The 25,069-nt window shown below is 38.4% G+C and overlaps 1 protein-coding gene across 3 annotated transcripts in view; it reads right to left on the reverse strand.

Annotated features, from left to right (window-relative positions):
* The window catches only part of LOC126260917 (BAG family molecular chaperone regulator 3), a 177,119-nt gene that overhangs the window by 46,246 nt on the left and 105,804 nt on the right, over positions 1 to 25,069 (reverse strand). For 2 of the 3 annotated variants that reach the window (XM_049958376.1, XM_049958377.1), the window contains 4 exons: positions 19,770 to 19,954; positions 14,977 to 15,168; positions 2,824 to 3,065; positions 1,615 to 1,771 (listed from right to left, as the gene is read on the reverse strand). In XM_049958376.1, coding sequence (XP_049814333.1) covers positions 1,615 to 1,771; positions 2,824 to 3,065; positions 14,977 to 15,168; positions 19,770 to 19,954 — 776 coding nt within the window. The remainder of the gene's footprint in view (positions 1 to 1,614; positions 1,772 to 2,823; positions 3,066 to 14,976; positions 15,169 to 19,769; positions 19,955 to 25,069) is intronic. The other variant, XM_049958378.1, reaches the window with a different exon arrangement.

Raw genomic sequence — 25,069 nt, forward strand, 5'->3', positions numbered from 1 at the left:
TTTGTAGACTTAGAGAAAGCTTTTGACAATGTTGACTGGAATACTCTCTTTCAAATTCTGAAGGTGGCAGGGGTAAAATACAGGGAGCGAAAGGCTATTTACAATTTGTACAGAAACCAGATGGCATAAGAGTTGAGGGGCATGAAAGGGAAACAGTGGTTGGGAAAGGAGTGAGACAGGGTTGTAGCCTCTCCCCGATGTTATTCAATCAGTATATTGAGCAAGCAGTAAAGGAAACAAAAGACAAATTCGGAGTAGGTATTAAAATCAATGGACAACAAATAAAAACTTTGAGGTTCGCCGATGACATTGTAATTCTGTCAGAGACAGCAAAGGACTAGGAAGAGCAGTTGAACGCAATGGACAGTGTCTTGAAAGGAGGATATAAGATGAACATCAACAAAAGCAAAACGAGGATAATGGAATGTAGTCGAATTAAGTCGGGTGATGCTGAGGGAATTAGATTAGGAAATGAGACACTTAAAGTAGTAAAGGAGTTTTGCTATTTGGGGAGCAAAATAACTGATGATGGTTGAAGTAGAGAGGATATAAAATGTAGACTAGCAATGGGAAGGAAAGCGTTTCTGAAGAAGAGAAATTTGTTAACATCGATTATAGATTTAAGTGTCAGGAAGTCGTTTCTCAAAGTATTTGTATGGAGTATAGCCATGTATGGAAGTGAAACATGGACGATGAATAGTTTGGACAAGAAGAGAATAGAAGATTTCAAAATGTGGTGCTACAGTAGAATGCTGAAGATTAGATGGGTAGATCACATAACTAACGAGGAGGTATTGAATAGGGTTGGGGAGAAGAGAAGTTTGTGGCACAACTTGACAAGAAGAAGGGACCGGTTGGTAGGACATGTTCTGAGGCATCAAGGGATCACAAATTTAGCATTGGCGGGCAGTGTGGAGGGTAAAAATCTTAGAGGGAGACCAAGAGATGAATACACTAAGCAGATTCAGAAGGATGTAAGTTGCAGTAAGTACTGGGAGATGAAGAAGCTTGCACAGAATAGAGTAGCATGGAGAGCTGCATCAAACCAGTCTCAGGACTGAAGACAACAAAAACAACAACAACATAAGTTTTAGCGCATGTCCTTTGTCCCTTTGTTTTCTCCACTCTAATACTTTTAGCATCAGTGGCTCAATTAATTTATTCCGATTACCAAAGCAAAAAGAGAAGTGACATGCACAAAATGAAAACAATGTGCATATAAGACGGAGAATTATTTGAAGTATGTCTATAGACATGCAGTCCGAAAAGAAGGCAGCATAAAAGGTAATTAAATCAGATATCAATCGACATTTAGATAGAACTAATTCTATACACATAGCCCTCAATCACAGACAAGGTTATATCTCTTAACTTAATTAACTGAAGCACAATACTATGCAGCATAAACTGCCCAGGAAAAATGTATACTTGCAGTATTGCTTTCTAATAACAGATCAGCTGGAAGAGTGTCTTTCTTCGTGAAAAGTGCTGGGAAATACAGGACCTCCTTAGGACACCGTAATACCTATAGCCACCCCTGCTCACGGAGGATTATTTCTTAACAATCTGATATGAAAGGTACACTCTGAGAAAACTATGTATATATATACTTACGGAGGAAGTTTTTGTTCAACAGGTTTTTGTTCATCTTCCTGCACCATTATTTGCAGAATATGTGCAGCTCGTTCCTCATCATAATCTACACTGTCCAGTGCTATTGTAATAACACGCTCTGGTACAGACTGATACTGTTCTTGCAGCCGTCCCTTCACTGTACATGAAAAAGAAAAAATAGCTGCATGGTACAATATCTCTATTTTTTCAGTAAAGATTATTCTTATTTGTTACTAATTTATTTCATAATATGTAAAATTGTGTATCACTGGTTATTAAAGTTATTATCTGGCACTATTACTCCACCACATGACAACACACACACACACACACACACACACACACACACACACAAAATCTATTAGTACTTAATGGCATATATTCGGTATGCTTATGAGGCACGATCACTGTGAGGCCATAGTGTCTCGAATCGGTATGCCTATCAGGCAAGATTACTGTGAGCACTGAGATAATCAATCTCTCCAACGCGCCAGATTGAAGATACCTGTTTTATAAAACACCGTGTTCTGCCGTTTCAAGAAGTCTGTAACTGCCTGCTCCACGTCCTCGCCTGAAAAGAATCATCCAACCATTCGAGGCCATTTTTAAGGGACTGAAGGCGTGATATTCGCAAGGGGAGGCATCAAGACTATAGGATGGGTGCTCAAGTGTCTCCCATTTGAGTGTCTCAATTGAGGCTCTGTCTCAGATTGACTGATGTCTTGTGCTGAATCACTTGCAGCATGGAACTTGGCACGCTTCCACAACGATGGTTTTTGACGGAATGCTGCCCCATACACATTTTTCATTCTCCGATGGATGTCTACCAGTTACTGTTCTTCAACAGTCAAAAATATGTAACAAAATATTGGTCATACTTGTCCGTATTTGGTAATAATGAAACCACAGTTCATGTTTCCTCATTTACGGCCTACACATCAGGAAGACACAAATGCCACACTAATCGCTTGCCTACATGTCGGTGCTTCTATACCCTCATCAGAGTCATGCTAGGCTGTATATACACTGCAGCAATGCCCTCAAATGGAAACTTTTTGAATACCCCTTATACATATCAAATGCCCCAACTTTTACGACACATTTTGGACAAATAAGAAACAACTATCTGCTATTTACACATGCTCTCAACACAAATCTGACTTTCAAAATGCAATAATTAAACTCCTGGTCCATTTTGAAAAAGCTTACTTTTTTGTTTCTCTTCAATACTCTTCATGCGTGGAGGTGGTGTTGGGGTGGCAGTCTGTGGTTCAGCTGCCTTCTGTTCATCCTCTTTCTGGCGGAGTGTAAGGCGTGGAGGTGGTGTGTCCCTTTTTTCAAACCCCATAGCAAGAAGTTTCTCTGATGCCTTCTGTACATTGTTTTCTGAGTTGCTTAAAATATCAAGCAACACTGTTTCTTCTGCTTTTGGAAATACACTCTTCAGGTACCTGTTAATGCAAATTCTATCACAAATTGAGAAAAAAGAAAAAGAAAACAGTGAACAGGGAGGAGGACATAAAATGTATATTCCCAAGTTGTAACGCCCGGCTGACTACCTCTTTTGACATGTACTGAACCCTGCATTACACATGTTGAGTAACCACTACTGCCAAACTGATAGCCATGAACCACACACATTCAACAGATAACATCATAAGAGCAAAATACAGTATCTAAATTTCTTTTAAAGATACCATTAATACTGAATTACAGTACTTTTAATTTGTTACGGCCCACACTAAATGCCTTTACTGAATTGTTAATACAACAAACATTGCATGAACATATACGCTTTCCAAAGACATTCATAGTCTAAAAGACTATTTACTGCATACATTCCCCCCCCCCCCCCTCCCAGGATGTTGAATAAGAAGCAGATCACAAACAATATTGTATAATAGCTCAAATAATGTGGGGTTTTTCTGATACAGAGTCACACTCTGAATGACAAAAGATAGCACTAAAATTGAAAAAAAAATCATCAGTTTGTAATTCTATATTTGTCAGTAATGGTAGAATAAACATAATTCAACAATTATTTTCAAACTAAATATATCTTTAAACAAGGTACATACACATAATAAAAAGAGCTTTTAAAAAGTCACCCAGACAAAAGTTCAAAAGATTTGTTCTTACACACAATTTACAACAAATTGATCTTACATACACACAGTTCACAAGAATGTCAGCACTAGCTTTCTTTTCATGTACAATTTGTATACTTCCACCTTGAATGCATGCGTACACTGAGCTATCTTTAGCATTGCATTACTCCCTGATAAGCCTGTTTGTACGTTATAGATATTTAATTTTAGTTCCAAAATCTTCAATGTCATTTGAAGTTATTACCAATATAGCTCAGTTATCAGTTTTTATTACCTCATGTTCAACCTTCTCATGCTCTTTAATTCTACATTTACATTCCAGAAGCTACCTTACAGTGTGCATTGGAGGGTACTTTGTGTACCACCGTCACTTGCCCCTTTTCCCATTCCTCACAAATGGTTCGCAAGAAGAACTATTCCTGGTAAGCCCTCAGCAATGCACTTGAATCTCTTTAATTTTACCTTCATGGTCTTTCTGCAGACTATACATAGAAGGAATCAATATACTGGTTGCCTCTTCCAGGACATACATTCTTGAAACTTTTAACATTAACCCACATGGTGATGCAGTACGCCTATCTTGCAGCATCTGTCATCCGATGATATCCCATATGTGCTCGATTAGAGACAGATCTGGTGACAGAGGAGTCCAAGGCAACAAGTTGACACTGTGTAGGGAATGTTGGGTTACAAAAGTGATATGTGGCCAAGCATTGTCCTGTTGGAAAACACCCCCTGGAATGCTGTTTGTGAATGGTAGCACAACAGGTCGAATCACCAGGTTGACCAACAAATTCGCAGTCAGGGTGCATGGGATAACCACCTCCATGATGCTTTCACATTCACAACATGTACCTGCTCTTCTTCAGAATTTTTCTATTTCCTCTCTGAATCGTATCCGGTACGGATCTGAAACTGACAAGCAATATGCAAGTATTAGGAATGAATTTTCCACTCTGTAGCAGGGCGTGTGTGCTGATAAGAAACTTCCTGGCGGATTAAAAATGTGTGCCAGATCTGGGACCTAGGCTGTGGCTAAGCCATCTCTCCACAATATCATTTCTTCCAAAAGTGCTAGTCTTGCAAGTTTGGAAGGTGAGAGACGAGGTACTGGCAGAAGTAAAACTGTAAACAGTTGGTCGTTAGTCATGCTTGGGTAGCTCAGTTGGAACAGCACTTGCACATTAAAGGCAAAGGTATCAGATTAGGGTCCTGGTTTGGCACAGAGTTTTTGTCTGCCAGGAAATACGCAAGTATTGGTCGAACAAGGGTTTAGTAAGCTACTTCCTTTGTTAATTGACTACACTTTCAGAGGATTCTTCCAATGAATCTCTGTTTGGCATCTGCCTTACCTGCGAATAATTCTATGTGGTTGTCCCAAATCAAACTGCTCCACAGCCATTCTCCTAGGTATTTTATGGGTGTAATACTTCTAGTGATTTTTCTACAATTGTGTACTCACACAACAAAGGGTCTTTCTTTCTTTCTATCTATTCATAATACACTGGCAGAAAAAAAATCACAACACCTAGAAGCAGTTGTGTCACATAAATGAAAGTTAGTATATATGAAAGATGATGTCTGTTTAAATTTCGTACCTGTCATGTAGCAGTGACAGTAACAGCACCACTATGAGGATGCAAATCAGATTTGTGCATTAAATACTGTAATGGTTGAGAGTGATATTTACCTTTGCGACTGGACATGGTGAGCTGATGTTAGTCAAGAATGCCTTTAAGGCAACAAAGATGCCGTTATCAAGAACTCACTGACATTGAATCAGGCCACATACTAGGGCTACGAGAAGCTGGATGTTCCTTCTGTGATACTACAGAAATACTTGGCAGGAATGTAGTCACTGTACACAATTGCTGGCAGAAGTGCTCATGAGAATGTATGGTCGAAAGATGACCCAGCTCGGTATGGCCAAGTGGCATTACTGAGAGGGAAGACCTTCATATTCGATGTATGGCTCTCACGTTTCATACTGAATATGCAGCAGCAATTTGAGCAGTAGTTGACACCATGGTGACACAAGAGACTGTTACAAATTCGTTTCTTCAAGGACAGCTCCGAGCAACACAAGCCTTGAGGTGCGCATTCAACTGACCCCAAGCTGCCACCATTTGCGATTTCAATGGTGTCAAGTAAGAGTTCACTGGAGGATAAGGTGGAGGTCTGTTGTGTTTTCTGATGAAAACTGGTTCTACCACAGCACCAGTGATGGCCATGTGTTGGTTACAAGGAATCCAGTTGAGAGCCTGCAACCAAGCTGTCTGTATGCTACACACACTGTACCTACTCCTAGAGTTATGGTCTGTGGTGCGATTTCGTATGACAGGAGCAGCACACTCACAGTTATCTCATGCACCCTGACTGCAAATCTGTAGGTCAATCTGGTGATTCGACCTGTTGTGTTACCATTCACGAACGGCATTCCAGAAAGTGTTTTCCAACAGGACAATGCTTGCCCACATATCACTGTTGTAACACAATATGCCCTACACAGGCCTTGGCCTGCTCTATCACCAGATCTGTCTCCAATCGAGCACATAGGGGATATCATCGGATGACAACTCCAGTGTCATCCACAACCATTATTAACCATCCCTGTATTGATCAACCATGTACAACATGCACGGAACTCCATCCCTTGAACTGACATCTGGCAACTGCACAACACAATGCATGCACATTTGCATGCCTTCATTAGACATTCTGGCAGTTACAACAGTTATTAATGTACAAGCATTTAACATTTGCAATGGCTTATCTCAAGCTTACATTAACCTGGGATTTTGCAATGTTAATCACTTAAATATGTCACCAAGACAAACATATTCCCATAATTTCATTACGCTACATTAATTATTTTTTGGTGTTGCAATTTTTTTCCATTGGTGTACATTACACTAGTTTATTTTGAGGTTCCACTGCCACTCACTGCACCAATTGTCAATTCTCTACAGGTCTTCCTGCATTTTGTTATGATTTTCTAGCATTGTGACTTCTATGTATAGAACAGCACCATCTGTAAAAAGCCTCAGGGAATTTCCAAAGCTACCCGCTGTGACATTTGTATATACTACGACAAGTAATGGTCCTGCAATACCCTCGCTTAGGGCATGCCCAAAGTTAATTTTAAGTCTAAAGCTTTCTCTTCATGGAGAATGACATGCTGTGTTCTGTTTGCTAGAAACTCTTCACTCCCCTCACACAGCTGATTTGATATTCTTAAGCTTGTATTTTGTTCATTAGGCAGCAGCATTACTGTATTGAATGCCTTCCAGGAGTCAATTCGGGTCACCAAACAATTGCCAGGTTCAATTAACTTGGGGGGGGGGGGGGGGGATTTTAATGGCACTACACGGTACTCAACGGCATGTAGGTGGGAAAACAATGGAGGCAGTTTTTATGTTCAGTTATCTCGAGTCCCAGATTCTTGCTGATTATGACTGCAACAATGAAATCAACACATTCTTGTTACTTGGTAAAAAGACATCGTCCAAGTTTGATACTCTTTTAAGGAGCAGAGACATAGTTTAACAATAAATATTTGTGTAGCGAGGGCTATGGACTTTCAAGTTGTGATGCACAGACGTGAGACCTGGACCGTAAAGAAAGGCTGAACAACATACAATAGACTCCTATGAATTGTGTGTTGGAGGGAATTCTGAGTGCCATGGCCTGCAAAGAGAACAAATAGGTCAGTATTACAGGAAATAAAACCTGACTGCTCTTTAGAAGATCCAATACTGAAACAAAACTAACCTACTTTGGGCACATTATGAGAAGACATGATTTGATGAAACAGACCTTTAACACTGGGGGAGATCAAAAGTATACAAACAGAAAGAGGGAGGGCTAGGATGAGTGGACTGATGGCATCAAAAAAAGTAATGGATTGCAGTATGGAAAATCTACAGGAAATAGTACAGGACAGAAGAAATTTGTAAGCTTTAGATCATAAGGTCATGGAGAGTCAGAATCAGCTAAACTATGTGTGTGTGTGTGTGTGTGTGTGTGTGTGTGTGTGTGTGTGTGTGTGTGTGGAGGGGGGGGGGGGGAGAGAGAGAGAGAGAGAGAGAGAGAGAGAGAGAGAGAGAGATCTACTACTTCTTGCATCTCGTGGACATGAACAGCATGCTCGGTTTCACAAGATCACTGTTTTTGAAACCCACGTTGATTACTAAAGGAGATTTTCTACAGAAATATTGTAACATGCAAGAATAAAATATGTTCCAAAATTTCACAACAAATCAACATCAGGGATTACGCCTTTAGTTTTGTGCATCTGTTCGATGATACTTCTTGAAAACAGGAATGACTGTGATTTTTCAAATCATTAAGAACAACTTCGCTCCTCCCCCCACCTATGGTACACTGTTGCTACAAGAGGCACAACTTCTTTGGCATATTCTACTATTATCCCATTAGGTCCAGCAGCCGTTCTTCTGTTAAGAAATTTCAGTTGCCTTTCTACCCTAAGGTCACTTATTTTGACATCTTTCATTCTGATGTTTGTGCACCAATTAAAAGAAATTATAAAATTACCTGTAATTATAATAGCATAATGCAATACTACAGATAACATTACTGTAATTATCCCACTATGTGGATTATTTTAATTCTTACAGCTTTCATGCAAATACATTAGGGTGACATTCAAACAGGTAATTGTTCAAACTCAAATTGTTTTAAATAGAGAGCAACACAGTTATACAGGGTGTTACAAAAAGGTACGGCCAAACTTTCAGGAAACATTCCTCACACACACTCACTTTCCTGAAAGTTTGGCCGTACCTTTTTGTAACACCCTGTATACTGCTCTAACCTGTCTGTAAATAGCTAACACCCAGTAGATGGAATTTTTATTGTGGTGTAATTCATACCAGTCAGATTGCATAGAGTCCTAAGTCTTTTAACCTACGACAGCAAAATCAAGATACACTAAATTTAATACTGAATATACTTAAGTTGTTTCTAAAAAATCTACATGTGAGTAATTGTAACCAACAATGGAAAATCTGTTGAAGATTGTATTAATTCCGTAAACCTAAATGCCCTATCCAGTACAATTTTTCAATGCTGAAACAAATGTTTCAATAACTCTACGAATTACAGCTGCTGATATAATAGTGAACTACTTCAGCACGGGACAGCTTTGCATTGTGTTTTACCATACATACTTCGTGGTGATTAAAGTGAAATTATTTAGAAAAAGCTATGCTGGCCAATACAAATCCTACTCAACATTCTACTGCAGGGTGTAATAAAAAAACATCCTGAATTCCCCAGGTAAAGAACATACTGTATCCCAGGTGACAATACACTAGACCCCAGATGAAAGCACATTTTTTCTGTGTTAAGTGAGATACTTTCCACTGCAGTTGTAAAATTTATCAATCCTTTGAATGGTAAAGGTTTTATACACCAGCATAGCCTTTCCCGATTCTTTAGAAAACAAAGCTTAGCAAAGAACAATGCACTTCAGAAACATTTTTGATACATGGTGACATGTACACTGCATATTTCTTTATTACGAAAGTGTAAATATGAATTCCAACATACAGCAGTAGCTTCCGAAGCACTGAAATTTTAACTGTGTTGTGCAATGGCTTTTGTCAGCCACTCGTAGCTCATGTCACACATGATCTAGCCAGCCAATGACAACAGATTTCCAGAGCATAGTACATGCAATGTACTCAGCCAATAGTGACACCGTTAAGTAATGAAAACATACAAATTCTAAATGTTAACATTTTTAAGTAATATACATACAATATAGCTACAAGAAAAGAAATGCTTTCACTAATAATATTGGTCATCAAAGTCACAAGGACTTAAGTCCAGGGAATATGGTGGATGGTACAGTACTTCCCAGTCCCACCAACCAAACAGAGCAGTCACAGCTTGCGCTGTATGTGGCCACGCATTGTCTTGCAAAATGATGGGTGGGTTGCATAGAAAGTGTCACTGCTTCTTTCGAAAAGCAGGTGATGGTGGCATTCACTTCAGAACTGTTCCAGAGTTTCCACAGACAGTAGACCGCTCCATTTGCGCCATCAACAGAACAGGCTCTGCTAACGGTATACTATGCCTTCCACATCGCTGTCGACGGGTTCTACTCTGAAGGACAGTAACAGGTGCAAACATGTAATTCTTTTGTATTGGTTGTGAATAAATAGTTGCCATTATTTAAGTTCCAACCCTTGTACATTTAGGGCAGAGGATGTTTATATTAAGATAAAATATAAGGGTTGAACAAAAATGTGGAAATATGACATGCTTGAACTTGGCAGATGTTAGCGAAGCCTCCACATTGCACTGTAGTTAATCACAAATAGCAACTGTGCTATGTCCTCAATATGCTGCAAGTGTCAGTCAGTGTCAGTCAGTGTCAGAACAGTGTTCTGTGTGGCTGTCAGGGCATTATACCACAGCAAAGTGGATTCAAACAAGGGAAAATTGTTGGTGCTCATACGGTGGGTGCTTTTGAAACCAAGGAGCCAAAGTGTTTGGCATTCCAAGAGGCAATGTATCAAAGATTTGTACCACATATAGGGAAAGCAGAAAAAAATCATCCTCTAAGCCACAACATGGACTAAAGTGTCTCCTGAGTGATGATGATGGACATTCACTGATGAGGTTTGGGACAAAATAAAAGGATGTCAGCTGCAGAAGTCACTGCAGAACTGAATGTCACATTCAGGAACCCTGCCAGTAGCCAAACAATATGAAGGGAACTTCATAAGCAAAGAATTGTAGGGTGAGCTAGAATTCCAAAACCACTCATCAGTGAGGCAAATACCCATAACAGGAAAATGTGGTGTCAAATTTATACAACATGGACAAAAGAGCAATAGAAGAATGCCATTTCGTTGAATGAGTCTTGTTTCACACTGTTTCCAGTTTCTGGACGTGTTTACGTCCCAAGAGGGCAACGAGGAGGAAGTTTGGTGATGATTTGGGCTTCCCATGTTATGGTATTCCAATGCCCCTCATGGTTACTCTGCAAGGTTGCATAACTGTCAAGGTCTATGTGCCCATTTTGGCCAATCATGTCCATCCCATGGTACAAAATTGGTTCCCCAATGGTGATTGGTGATGCTGTGTTCTGAGATGAGGGACCATTCCCCTGGCTATCAGTCACCAAATCTCAATATTACTGGGCCTTTGTGAGACATGATCACTATCCACCACCATCATCATTACTAGACGTGATCACTACCCATTACCAAACATGCCATTATTAATCAGGAAGAGTGGTGTCAGATTCCTTTGAAAACCATACAGGTCCTGAATTTACCCATTCTGAGCCCTCTGGAAGCTGTTTTGAATGTCTGCGGTTTTCTATACTATATTAGGCACGAGAATGTTTTGTGTTTTTTGTGTTTCCATAAAAACTTTGTACTCCTGTGTGTAAGTTAAAAATTTGCAAGAAGTTTATATCTTCATTCATATAGAAGAGTTAGTCTTGTGAAAGTGGACGAATCTTTTTGAAACATCCTATATTATGGGTCCTTTGAGTCTTTTGCGGTGACACGCTTCAATAAAATCTTCTCAGTTTGTAAGCTGCATCACTTCAATTAAAACACTCAAGATTTCAATAGCTGTCTCCGCCATCATCATCAGGAGCTGAAATCACTGACTTCCATGGCTGGCACGGTGTTCCACTTACACAGATGCAATGACAGCGTCCGGAATCTTGACAGCCAATAAAGGAAATGCCAGGGTGGCCCTGAATACCGGAGACTACCACTTGAAGATGCTGCATTTATAAGGAGATGATACGTATTAGGAGCTTAGATGATAGATATTGGGAGCTTAGATGTGATCCAACACAGACAATCATCAGAAAGATAAGAAAGTTAATAATGGAATCCAGTACGCCAGAAGATGTGACGAAGAAATTAATTAGATGTGACGAAGAAATTAATTCCATGTGCCGCCTGACCTCCCCGGCTTTATAGATTGATGAAGACACACATGGTAAATGTTCCTTTGAGACCTGTTGTTAGTGAGATCGGTTCACACACCTACAAATTGGCAAAAAATTTTGGCAGGGTTATAGCATCCAAATTGGGACACTGAAAACATCACATTGTCAAGTTGCCGTCATTTGTGGACACTCTCAGGAAAATAAAGATAGGTCAAAAATGAAATAATGGTTCGAAGAATGCGTGTCACTTTTTACGGGAGTGCCGGTACAAGACCTGCTGGCTGATTTGACCCAAAAGTTTCCACCTGTTGCGTCATGCGTTAATGACAATGTACTTTCTGTATCACAATGAATATTATGAGATGACAAGTGGCACAGCCATGAGATCCCCACTGTTTTTGGCTGTAATAAACTTTTTCATGGAGCACTTTGAGCAGAAAGCTCTGAACTCGGGTGTGGGGTTGCGTCCATGTTGCTTCCTACAGTACATTGATAACACCTTCTCGGTATGGCCTCGTGGTGAAAATACACTGCAGCAGTTCATTGACCACATGAACAGTGTCCATCTACATATTAATGTCGACTGGATAGGAATGTCAAGCTTCTGCTCTTGGATATTTTAGTTGAGCAGAAAGCCAGCTTGGTCATTCAGTGTAGAGGAAATCTATGTACACTCACCGGTACTTGAAAGTCAACAGCTTTCACCACTCTGTACACAAGAAAGCAGTACTGAATAAGATAGTACAAAGGGCAAAGATTATTTCTGATGACGACCATCCAGCATTTGAAGTGCATGTTCAGAGAAAATGGTTACAGCAAGAGAGAAATCACTGAAGCTTTCAAGTGCCACTGATTTAAGATGTCTCTTGAATAGGAAGAGGCCAAGTCAGCTCCATTCCTTCCATACTGTGGACCAACTACTAGCAAGATAGGATGCTTGCTGAAGAGACACAGACTGAGACTGGTATTCTGGACCATCTCCAGTATAAGAGATACTTTGCAAGAGAGAGAGAGAGAGAGAGAGAGAGAGAGAGAGAGAGAGTTTTTGCTCAAACACCATCATATTGGGATTCTGTTAACACATAAGCAACCGAAACTAGAACAAACAGCAAGTGATCTTTCCACATTAAGTGAAAGTAAAGATGAAGACTTGACACTTGTAAGGATGCAGGAGCGGCAGTTTCAAATGTGGTGCCAGCCACCTGCTCCATGTGACATCAATCAGGCAGGATGGAGCCACTAGGAGCTGCAGAACTTGTCTTCTGCATACACACCACTCTAGCTCTCCCTGGAAGCTTCTAGGCACTACTATCATGTCTATGTAAGTAACAGTGTGCCAGCCATGGCAGTCAGTGATTCCAACTCCTGATGATGATGGCAGAGATAGCTATCAAAAGCTCGAGTGTTTTATTTGAAATGACAAGGCTTGTAAACCGAGATGATTTTATTCGACCCTATACAATGACATGATAAAAATGGTACAGTCTGGGATAATTATCTGATTTCCAAGATCAAATAGATCTGTCTGGTTGGGTTGCTAATGTGTGTCTGAATAGAGAACTGATGATTAAAAAAAGAGCTGTTAGGCCAACACGCAGCCTGTGTCACAGGAAACATGAATTTTTTCCTCTTCGAAATAAACTTCCCATTGTGTATTCTTTGCATCTATATAATGAGTGAGATAACAAAAGATATTTAAGTATTGCAAAATGTAAAACTTCAACAAAGAAATAAGTTCAGCTACTGCAGACTGTGAACAAAAGAAAAGGTAATGGAAAACCTTTAACAGGGACTTATTCAAAACACAATTAAAATAATGTCTCGTAAATAAATGGATGTTAATACTGAAAGAATTCTAAGCTCTTGACAATTTTAACCATTGACAGAAGTTGTAAATTACTGTAAGACAAAAATATTTTGTAATTAAGCATAAAAACAACTTCCTATTGATATTCCGCCTGTTTTGACAAAATCCATTAATATAAATGGTATTCTGTATCAACCTGTAGATGAACATGAGATCTGAAATTTTCAACACACGACTACATGCAAAAGGAGATAAAAATACGGAAATAAATTTTAACTTTATGTCTGTATGCAAAGAACTGCAGTGCAGTGACAATGGACAGTTGTGAACTGGCCATAAAAGAAGAGATACAGAACATTTCTTTAAAAATAAATTACATGATACTCACAGACTTGCTTCTGAAACTAGTTTTTTCCCCCTTAATAGCTCAATTTCTCATGAAATGTTTATGAGAATTACACAGCTACACACAGTTTTTCTAAAATTATCTTGTGTTCATGGCTATCACTCTGTTCATTCACATTATTGTTGGACATGAGTTTTCACTAGCACTAGCAATCAGAGTAATTCACTCTTGATGATCAACGCATTACCCAATACCCAAGAAAATTATCAGATACTGGTACACAATATATAGCTTATTCTGTAATGCACATCATGCACTTTTCATCATGCCACAAACTAATGAAGAAAACAGTTCACATCCTATAATGAAAATATTTCAATACAATAATTTCCAACAATCATTATACAAGTAACTTCAGATTCTCTCTCTACACAACACTCTACAAATCAAATGTACATCCATTCAATACATACTAACCAAAGGAGGTACTCAGGATCATTTCTTCTTAAAAAAACCCTGTTCAAATAAAGTGAAAAACCAAATAAAAATATATCATAAATCAAAAGTGGGTGCTACTTAATCAATATTATATGAATACTACAAGGGAAATAATAATATACTCTAAAATTATTCTAACAAAAATGCTAAAATACTACATATACATACATTAATCAGTATGGCAAGTTTTCTCATAAAGTACGTCCTGTATGTACAATGCAATTTATATATATCACAGATCATTGCTTTTTTATTTTGAAATTTCCTTAACATATGTGTATGTTTAGATTCTTGATCAAATATTTCACAAGCATCTATGACTGCAATATATTTAACAAATGTACGAATGATATATCTGTGGTATGGAAAATATTTAATTTTTTTTTTAAATTGAGCATGTTGCAATTTGGAAGAAGTTATGTCAAAATATTTGTAATTACACTCACCACAAGTTAACAAGCACAACATGAAATTAATAAAAAAAAATAAATAAAAAAAATAAAAAATGGGAGAAACCTTGCCATACCTCCTACATGCAGCTGTACTGGGTACTCTCATCTACAGGTTGGATGCAGGTGGTAAAATGTTCCTGGAACAAATAAAATGCTAGCTTTCAGCATGACATCAGAGACTGGCTTTAAATAACACATCCATGGAGAACCTCAATTTCATCTTTGGGGAGGAATGTGGTGGACGAGTCGCCAGCCGGGGACTATCATATGGTGGGCCGAGACCCAGGCCCAAGAGCCGGCCTGCCACAGGTGGAGAGGCAATTGTCCCTGGGCCTGGTGTTGACAGTGGGTACTTCTCCACCTGGAGGGCACTCATTACTACTGCCTCACGATGATGGTACCTGTGGAAATGCTTTCATACTCATTTTGGATTGCAATGTTATGCTCAAAGAAACATTAAAGCACCTGAAAAAAATACACACTTATTAAGTATCATAATGATGGCCACCAACACTGTGACAAAGAATTTTTGGTTGCAGTTCAGTTCATATACACATTATGAACACACACAAAATAAAAATATCTACATTTCATAACAACATAATCATTGAGACAGCCTCTTGGCTTGCAAACACCTCTTCCTCAATAAGCAGTGTACTGTACTATGTCGAGATGATCCATTTTTTAACCAGATTCTCTTTTAAAAAAATGTACAGCTAAATATTTCCTCCCTTGAGACAATTCTAAGGCCTTTGTCATGCAATTGTTTTGTTAATGGCTTCCTGAATGTGTCTAAAGTGAAAACTAGTAGAAAATTAGTTAACTACTGTTGTAGATAAATTAGACTTACACTAGAAACAATATTGATGACGCTTGTTTGCAGATGTGATCTGTGAGTAACAAACTATTAAATCAAACTATTATTAGACAAGTTTGCTCTTTTCTGTTTACTGTCCCCAGAAATACATCTCCTCTAGCTGCTTTCAACTCCGAAGGATAATGCTCAGAAAAAAGGGAAGCAGCAATGTGATTACATGTGGAAATTTATTTTATTCAGTCATACTATGAAACTTCAGAAATCACATTTAGTGTTATTAATAGCCTAGAAGTGATATCTTTTTTCTAAAATTTTGAACCTTTTAAAAGTTAAAATTAGAACAACAATAATATTAAATTTACATTATTTATATACATTTATCTCGTGTTAAAGAAAAATGTTTGGTTAGGCCACAACATAGCGTTACAAAGTAAATTGCTTTGAGTACAGCTTTTATAGTTGTTCTCATTATACTTTAGTCATGATGTTTATGAAAATAGCCGCAATGCCCCTCTGTGTTTTTTCCATTAATCAATAAACGTGATAAGAGTGATGTGCCAATCTGACAGTAAAAAACACATGGTTTTAGACAGTATTTACAGTTACACATACACTTGATTGTGAGGGTTCATACTTCCTGCCAGTTAGTTAACGAAATTCTACTTCATGCACATTATGTACGAAACTGAAGAGAGCAACCCATCAAAAAGCGTCAATTACGTCAGTGCTTCCCTCTTGTTTTTCCACCTTCACAGAAGCTCTCCTGGATATCTTGCTGCACAACACCACTTGGAAGCACTTCTTCAGTATATTATCAGATTGAATCATTTTCTTGTTTCTCGCAAAATGACAGTACAAATTTGGTTGTGTTTGGTGAAAAGCTTTTTCCAAAAACTATGAATCACAAACAAGATGGTAATTCATGCAAATAACTTAGTTCTATAATTTCATCCATGAACAGAAAGAGATTCGTTGTACTATATCCACTCCTAAAGGCAGCTTAGTTCTTTTGCTTGATTAAACCCATGTTTGTTTCTATGTGACTGGGAATACATTTAGTGACTATCTCATACATTGTGGAGAAGAGGCTGCTAGAAACAGTGGTTTTTTTTTTCTCTCTTTTCTTGTAAAATAAAACAAATGCAGCATTGTTCCAGTTTCGAGGAATTGTCTGCAGAGAAAGACATTCTGTAAATAATGTTTAAAATTACTTTTGTATTACTGTTCTTTCAGTTTCAATTATTTGTATTGAAATACCATCACATCCTTCCTTCACACTCCCAATAGCTTTAAATATCTTATCTAGTATTACTCCAGAATAACAACAATATTATGAGAATGACAGATTGCTGGTCACCATATAGAGACGTTGAGTTACAGACAAAATGACTGCTATACATTTCAGCTTCTTCTGAATTAGAAAAAACACACACATTCACACGAGCACAACTCATCACATACATGACCACTGTCTCTGCCCATTGCGTATACACAGCTTTGACCACAGCAACCAGGCAGTGTTCATGTGAATGTGTTTTCTACTTCAGAAGAAAGCCTTTTGGCCGAAAGCTAAACTGTATAGCAGTCCTTTCGTTCTGCCCATCTGTAACTCAATGTCTCCTCTATATGGTGAATAGCAATCTATCCTTTTTATTATATTTTTGTTATTCCATTCTGGACTGTCAATTGTTGCAGTACTTCTGAATAGCACTTGCTTATGAGCTATCTGGATTTCTGATAAATCTCTTGAATTATACAAAGAGACAAAATCCAGCATTTGTTTATACATAGAAATTTTGGAAAGCTTGTACAGTTTCCTCTATGTTTCCAGTTTGGAAGATAGGAGATGAGGTACTGGTGGAAGTAAAGCTGTGAGAGCTCAGTTTTTACAGCACCTACCTGCAAAAGGCAAAGGGGCAAAGGTCCCAGGTCCGAGATCAGGTCCAGCATACAGTTTTAGCCTACCAGAAGTTTCCTCTATATTGTTTATTACTGTGACATCTGTAATTTTAAGTGACAAAATGTGATGTCTACATAACATATCTTCCTAATAAAGGAAGCGACAAAGGTAATCATTCATCATGTAGCTGACGCATTGAATGGTCAACAGGCACAAAATTGAGACCAAACATTGCTGAGCTTTCAGACTATGTGTTACTTTTGGGCTAACTACCAACAATATCACCCAAACATCCCTAGTTACCTTCCATTAACTCCATTCCTTCAACATAGCCTCATCTTCTGGCTGGTTACTGTGCTTCCACAGAAGGAATATCAGCTCCTGTTGACGAACACCCCCAACCCACTGCCTGAAACCTAACTTGCTGTACCAAGGCCACAAATCATATCCCTCACTGCCTCTTAGCATCCTCATCTCATTACCACCTTGACGCCACTTCCCTATACTCCTCAAACTCTTATCAACTGGGGACTCCAAACCCACTAACTTATTATGCATGACCAAATACATATATAATATATGCATATAATCCCCACTGTTCTGTCCACAGATGAGCCTGTAGAGCCTGGCAGAATGCTGTGGCATAAATCAGCCAATGGCATCACCTGGATGTGGTGTGGAGGGGCATGTGGTCAGCACACCACTCTCCCAGCCACTGTGTGGAAAGCTACGTGGAGCCACTACTACTTGGTCAAGCAGCTCCTAAATTGGCATCACGAGCCTGAGTGGTTCCCACACCAATCCTCCCAACAAGGAAAAAATCCCTGGCAGTACCAGGAATCAAATGTGAGTTCTCTGCATGGCAGCCACCTACACTGATCACTTGACTATGGAGACGGACATCCAACTAAATCCTTACCCATAACTATACTCCTTTGAGGGAAAACTATACAAACTAATCACTAACCATAGGCACCCATATGACAATCTCATATGCCAACATGCTTATGACTATCTAGATGAAGCCTTCCTAGTTGTTCCTAAACACTTTATATGGTTCAGGTACAATGACAATATGTTCATGATCTGGACCCAGAGCCTAGACACTTCATCCTCATCCCCCCCCCCCCCCCCCCGTCTCAACACGACCTTTTCTTACCAATTTCTCATTGTCCTCCTCAGCCCACTGTAGTACTATTTTCCTGGATGCTGGACTCCCCCGCTCTGCTGGCTCCCTAAAAAATCTCTGTCCATATCAAGCCTACCAGCCAAACACTACCTTCAACTCTAACAGCTGCCACCCCTTCCACACAAAGTCTCTGGAGAGCTGTGGAAGGCAGAACTCAAATGTAGTGACAAGCAACCCCTTTGGGCAGTGTGCTGAAGGTTTTTCTAAGGCCCTCACAGACAAGGACTACTCTCCAAATCCATCCTGCAAATAATCTCCTATGCTATATCCACACATGCCTCTTAATTCTCCAACCAACCCTATTCCTAAATCATTATGCATCACCCAAGACTGGAACAACAAACACATCCTTCACCAGGACAAAGGCACCACTACTTCCATTGTACTCTCAAATAAAAGAACAACTTTCCCAAAATTCTTTTGGCATATTTCGAAATGGTTATTGTTGTTGTTGTTGTGGTGGTGATGGTGGTGGTAGGAGGTCCAAGTGTCACATCCTGATTCTCCTTCTCCATTATGTCCACCATCTTTAATACATAATTCCTATACATTGTTGAAAACAGAATTTTGGCTAAGTATCAGATGCTTAAGAGAAGCTGTAATTTCTGTTCCTCCTTATTGGGCTCGGTCTCATTCCCTCCACAATTGTTTAATATTATAAAGATATTTGAGTGTTTTCAGAAATACTCAGCAAATCACTTGACTTGATGCAAATGTACCTAATGGCATAAAATTTCACTTCTTCAATAAAATACTTCCAAAGCCACCAAATTTCGTGGTTTCATCTTTTCTAATCACTTAAGTAGCTGTGTCACAGAGTGCCTTTCTTTGACAGTGAATATGCTGTTTCCTGAGAGTATTTGATGACTTGATATTTCACTGTAAAATCTTCAAACTTATATGTGAGCTCAACACTTTTCCCCTTCTCTCTTTTGATAAGACTGAGACTGTTTTGCTGCACTACCTAAAAAGTTTCACATTGTCCTTTCACTGAATATGCTTGAGTTTGAAGGTTATACCGCACTCTTATGAAGTACAGGAAAGTACACATACATCTGTGTTCTAGTGAAGTAAAAAGGTACAAATAATAACTTACTTGATAAGCAATGCCCGGATGTGTGTTTCACTGACAGTTGGAAACATAGCACTGATTTTTGTAACAGCAATTTCAGTGTCATTTGCTGATGGTGCTGCAGCTGTTGCACTCCGTGCAGGAGATGAATATGGTGTTCCAAAGCCAGGTCGTCCAGCAACAGGGCTTGGTCGCATGTTTGTTAGGTCCTGCCACAACACAATAAACCTATACTTTTCTTGTGAAACATTATAAAAAAATGTAATTTTTAGTGCTACTGCTAACTGATGCCTCTGTGTGTGTGTGTGTGTGTGTGTGTGTAGGGTGGGGGGGGGGGGTATTGTTGTGAAAGAATAAACCACCATTTGATCTTTAAGGTGTCTGTTAGTCTTGTTTAACTGCTTTGTTGGACTTCCTTAACAAGTATGATGTGCTAATGGACTAACAACTTTTGACATTGTACTTGATAATGGTATAAAAGCCGAAATCTTGATAGTACAGAAGATAAAAACTGTAATGAACAGTCAAATGGTGGTTTGTTCTTTCAAAAAATATTGCATGGCTATGGATCAACACCACAGAAAACTTTTTTGAGAGTGGTTAGTTGAGTTAAATAAACAGAATGACAACACAGTAAAAAACAAAGTATGAGCAAATGGTGTAAAAGGTACAAGTATTGTTACAATTAGGAAGATGGGTAACAGAGAGCAATTCAATGGAAGAATAATTATTCACAAAATTGAAATTAAGCCAACTACCATTTTACAGATTTACACTTCCATATCAAAAGCTGATGTGGTGGTGGTGTAAAGTAGAGAGGAAGTAGATGATGACACTCAGGACTTGATAAAATATGTACATATAGGGAGGTGAAAATGGAATAGTTTTGGGTGATTTGAGCACCACAGCAGCAGGGGAGGAAAAAAAACTGCACAATTACTGAAGAACATGGCGTGGGCTAAAGAAACAACAGAGCAGAAACGTTTCTGGAATGATAAGAAAAATTGCAACTGACTGCAGCGAATGCTTCTAAGATTACAAGAGAAGAAGGGGTACATGGAAAAGACCACGACAAACATGAAAATGTAACTAAATCATAGTTAAACAAACATTTATGGTACTGCACTGCCTATCCAGCATGAACAACGATTCAGATCACAGACTTCTAGTGATGAACATAAAACTGAAATTTAAAAACACAGAGAAAAAGTGAGAATAAAAAGGCAATAATATTCTAAGAAATTAATTAAAACTGTGAAACAGTGGAATTTCTTTGTTTAATTCATTGGCCTGGACAAAAAAGTCTACTCTGTAACATTCTTCATTAATTTTTAGAGAGTTAAAAAAAAATAGAAGTGGGACATAATAATGAAAGAAACAATTAGAAACAGAGAAAGCACCACCTATACAACAAAGAGAAAAAAAAAAAGAAAAAGAAAAAAGAAAAAAACCGCAGATATAACTCCATAGAAAAGGCTCACAAAAAATTTAGAACATATGAGTGTGAGCAAGCACACGTGTGTGTGTGTGGGGGGGGGGGGGGGGGGTTTATGTGTGTACTGTTTTTGCAGAAGATATGAAATGGTAGGATTATGATGAAAACTGCTTTGACAAAGAAGACAATTTAACAGAAGATAAGGGGGTTTATATGGAAGGAATCACTAATGTAGCCATGGGTTAACAGAGCACAGAATGACTGAAGCAGAAACAAATCAGCAAGAGTCATTGCGATAAACCCACAGTTACTAAAATCATTGGAGTTGTGTAAGAACTAATATCCACAATCTAAAGGAAGTGTCTTTTGAGGTTCGCAATACAACCTTCTTGGCACTTCTTGCTTGTAAATAACAGGTCAGAAAAGTACACACATGTACATGGGCTTTCAGTTTACTGTTACTGCTCTTTAACCTGGTTTTCAAACAAATCAATGGAGGCTGTGAATGAAAACTTCAACTACAAAGAAACTGTGAATATAGTGGACAACCTATTTAGTGGGTTACATAATTTAGGTTGACAATATATTTTGGCAAAGTAAGTGTGACAGAACAGCAGAGGGTGAATAGTAACTTACGAAACATTGAAAGATGTAGTTAAAGAAGTGAAGAAAGTTCACCTTCTCAGGGAGTGAGAACGAGAACACAGAATATAAGCAATGCAAGGCAAGTTTAAGAAACAGATTGGTGCTAGCGAAAAAAGGATTCTCCAAAAAAAAGTACTGTACTCATATTTAATATTGGCACAGAACACACTTAAAATATTCATCCTGACATATGCAATAATAATGTAATTGTCCTACAACATGGAAGAAACAATAGAGCGAAGCAGTTATGATTGCATAGAAAAAGAGTAATGAAAGTAGTTACATTTCATATTTCAAATTATCAAACGTAAAATGTTAATACCAATTCATTAATTTTCATACAACACATATTTGCTGAAAACTGTTACAAATTAATATAAATAAAAGCCATGCAATATTATTACTATCGATTCCGATCTACAGATGAAAACCATTATTAGTTCTAAACAAGCTTCTGACTATCATAGCTCCTACAAAAGGTATATAATAAAATCAGTTTCTCTACTACTGAATTGAATGTTTACAGCTAAAAATGTTAATGGAATTTACGAAAATAGTATCAAGTTAAAAGTAAGGTACGAGTACTTAATGAAATATGCAACCAAGTTCTTCACAAGCCTGTAGCGTAATTGCACATGAATCAAACTGTATATGAACAGAGTCAAACAATGTCAACATTTAGGGTAGAAAACCATCAATCTAAAGCTACTGTCATAAAACTGAAAGAAAAAAATAACTTTGTCATGTTTATTTTTTGAATTTTGCTGTGCTGACAGCGTAAATTGTATTTATCAAGTTCTGAAAGATTATACTAAAGAGTTACCTGAATCAGAATTATAGTAGGAAAGTTCTTATAAAACATAAATACTTTAGGAATAAAGGAGACCTCTTACCAAAAAGCAGAAGCATTGAGTTGTCAACAGGCACACACAAAAGTTTGTGGCAGGAACTCTTTCTCGAACTAGAGAACATGCGTTCTCAAAAGAGCGCGCGCGCACACACACACACACACACACACACACACACACACACACACACACACGGCATTAAGACCTAGACACATCCACCTGTGCAACACCACAAGTAATACAGGATGTTCAAGCACATGTTCAATCATTTTCCAAACATTAAAAATCTACTTGATAAATGGTTGCCATTCACTACCCAGATTGAATACCGATACAAAAGAATTTCTTTCAAATCTGAATTTGTTGAATGAATGGAACACTATGGCCACAGAAGGAATGACAAAATCAACTTCAATTGCTTGCATGCAAACATATCTACAGAGATGAAATAACGTTATTATTTCAACTATTTAACTGATAACCAGTGCAAATCATCAAAATGAGGTCATATCACTCCTCCTAATAGAAGAACCTGACCATTCTCGAACTTCAGAATGGCCTTCATGTATTTTACAAACTTTACTATCTGATAAAGACATACAAAAACACATATTTCACAAAAGTAAATTACAGATGCATTCAGAACCGGGGCTCTTTTACTAAGCAAGAGGGAGAAAACGTTACACACTGCATGAAGGAATCTTTGCAATTTGAAAGAGCGTTTCTCTCAACTCTTGTATGTATGCTATCATGTGGAGACAGACTATCTTTGTCTGGATACAGCTCCATACTGAATATTTTTCTTTGTTACCCATTTCAAAAGTACAAAAAATAAGATAATGTCTGGCCAGCACTTATCTTCAGAAGGCAAAATTCCAGTACTACCAAAAGACACATACACAACATTAGGAGGGACAAATGCAAACATTCTTGGCTTGGAGAACTGAAAGCTCTTCCTCAGGGAAAATGGGATTATGCCTGTAATACAACTATAGTGAAACCCCTATTTTACATTTTTATGTGGTCCAGGCTTTAAAAACGCAAAATTGAGGAAAATCCAGAATTGAGGAAAATGTTAACTCCCCCCCCCCTCCCCCCAAAAAAATGAACAAAAACACATTTAACTGCCATATACGATTAAAAATAGCAATCCTCTCCAATACTTTGTATAAAATCTGTCTAACTGAACCAAATTAAATGTACAATGCAATGTTTATATGATAATTTCTATTAATGAGTTTTATCAGTTCTTAAAAAAATCACAATGTATAACTGTAAGTAAAAACTCATCAAAAAATTGAAACTGGTATCTGGGTACAAGGTAAACTAGTCGTTTTCAGGCACGCTATGACCTCAAATTATACAAGGTGCACATAAGTGCAGGAACACTTTCAATTATTTATTGCACAAGACCCAAAATTGTACAGATATCATACATATATCACTTTGAAGAGAAACCCTGAAAGTTTTTTTTTTTATGTATGCCACCACAGTGTAGTTTGATAAACATGGTGAGTTCAGGTGCGGAGAGAGTTTCCTGTGTTGGAGTTCGACAAAAACCAGTGTGCTACAGCTATTCAACAGATGTTTAGAACCAAGTATGGTAAGAAGCCACCAACAAGGAAGGCCATTTATCACTGGAACAACAAATTTGTTACGACGGGTTGCTTGTGCCCAGCGAAAAGAAGCAGACGTCCCAGTGTGAGTGAAGTGAATGTGGAGCACGTACGAGAGCCGTTCATAAGGAGTCCAAAGAATTTGGTGTGTTGTGCTTCCCGTGAACTCGAAATGGCTCCGATGACAGTGTGGAAAGACCTGCGACGGAAGCTGTCTATGAAACCATAGAATTTGGAGCTAGTGCACAAGCTCAATGACGTGGACAAAGACAAGCTACAGGAGGGGACAGCTGTTTCATGAAATGGCCTCCCCGATCACCAGAGCTCACTCCGTGTGACTTTTTTCTGTGGGGACACATTAAAGATATGGTGTATGTACCGCCTCTACTACATGATGCAGCAGAGCTCCGGGAGAAAATACAGGAAGTGACTGCCACCATCGGCGATGCCATTCTGTGATGGGTATGGCAAGAATTCAATTACCATATTGACGTCTCCGGGTCACTCATGGTTCGCGTATCGAATGTTCGTAAAAAAAAAACTTTTAGAGTTTCTCTTCAAAATGCAATATGTATGACATCTGCACAATGTTTAGTTCTTGTGCAATAAATAACTGAAAGTGTCCCCGGACACTATATACATTCAAAACAAGCATTTTTAAGATATCACCTTGGTGCTCACCAAGAAAAAAGCAAAAATTGATGAAAATGTTGAATTAAACCAAAACCACCACAGCAAAGTGGTTAAATAACATGCATAAATGTGGACATATGCTTAACG

Source organism: Schistocerca nitens, chromosome 5 (genome assembly GCF_023898315.1).
Source record: "Schistocerca nitens isolate TAMUIC-IGC-003100 chromosome 5, iqSchNite1.1, whole genome shotgun sequence".
Taxonomy (NCBI): Eukaryota; Metazoa; Arthropoda; class Insecta; order Orthoptera; family Acrididae; genus Schistocerca; species Schistocerca nitens.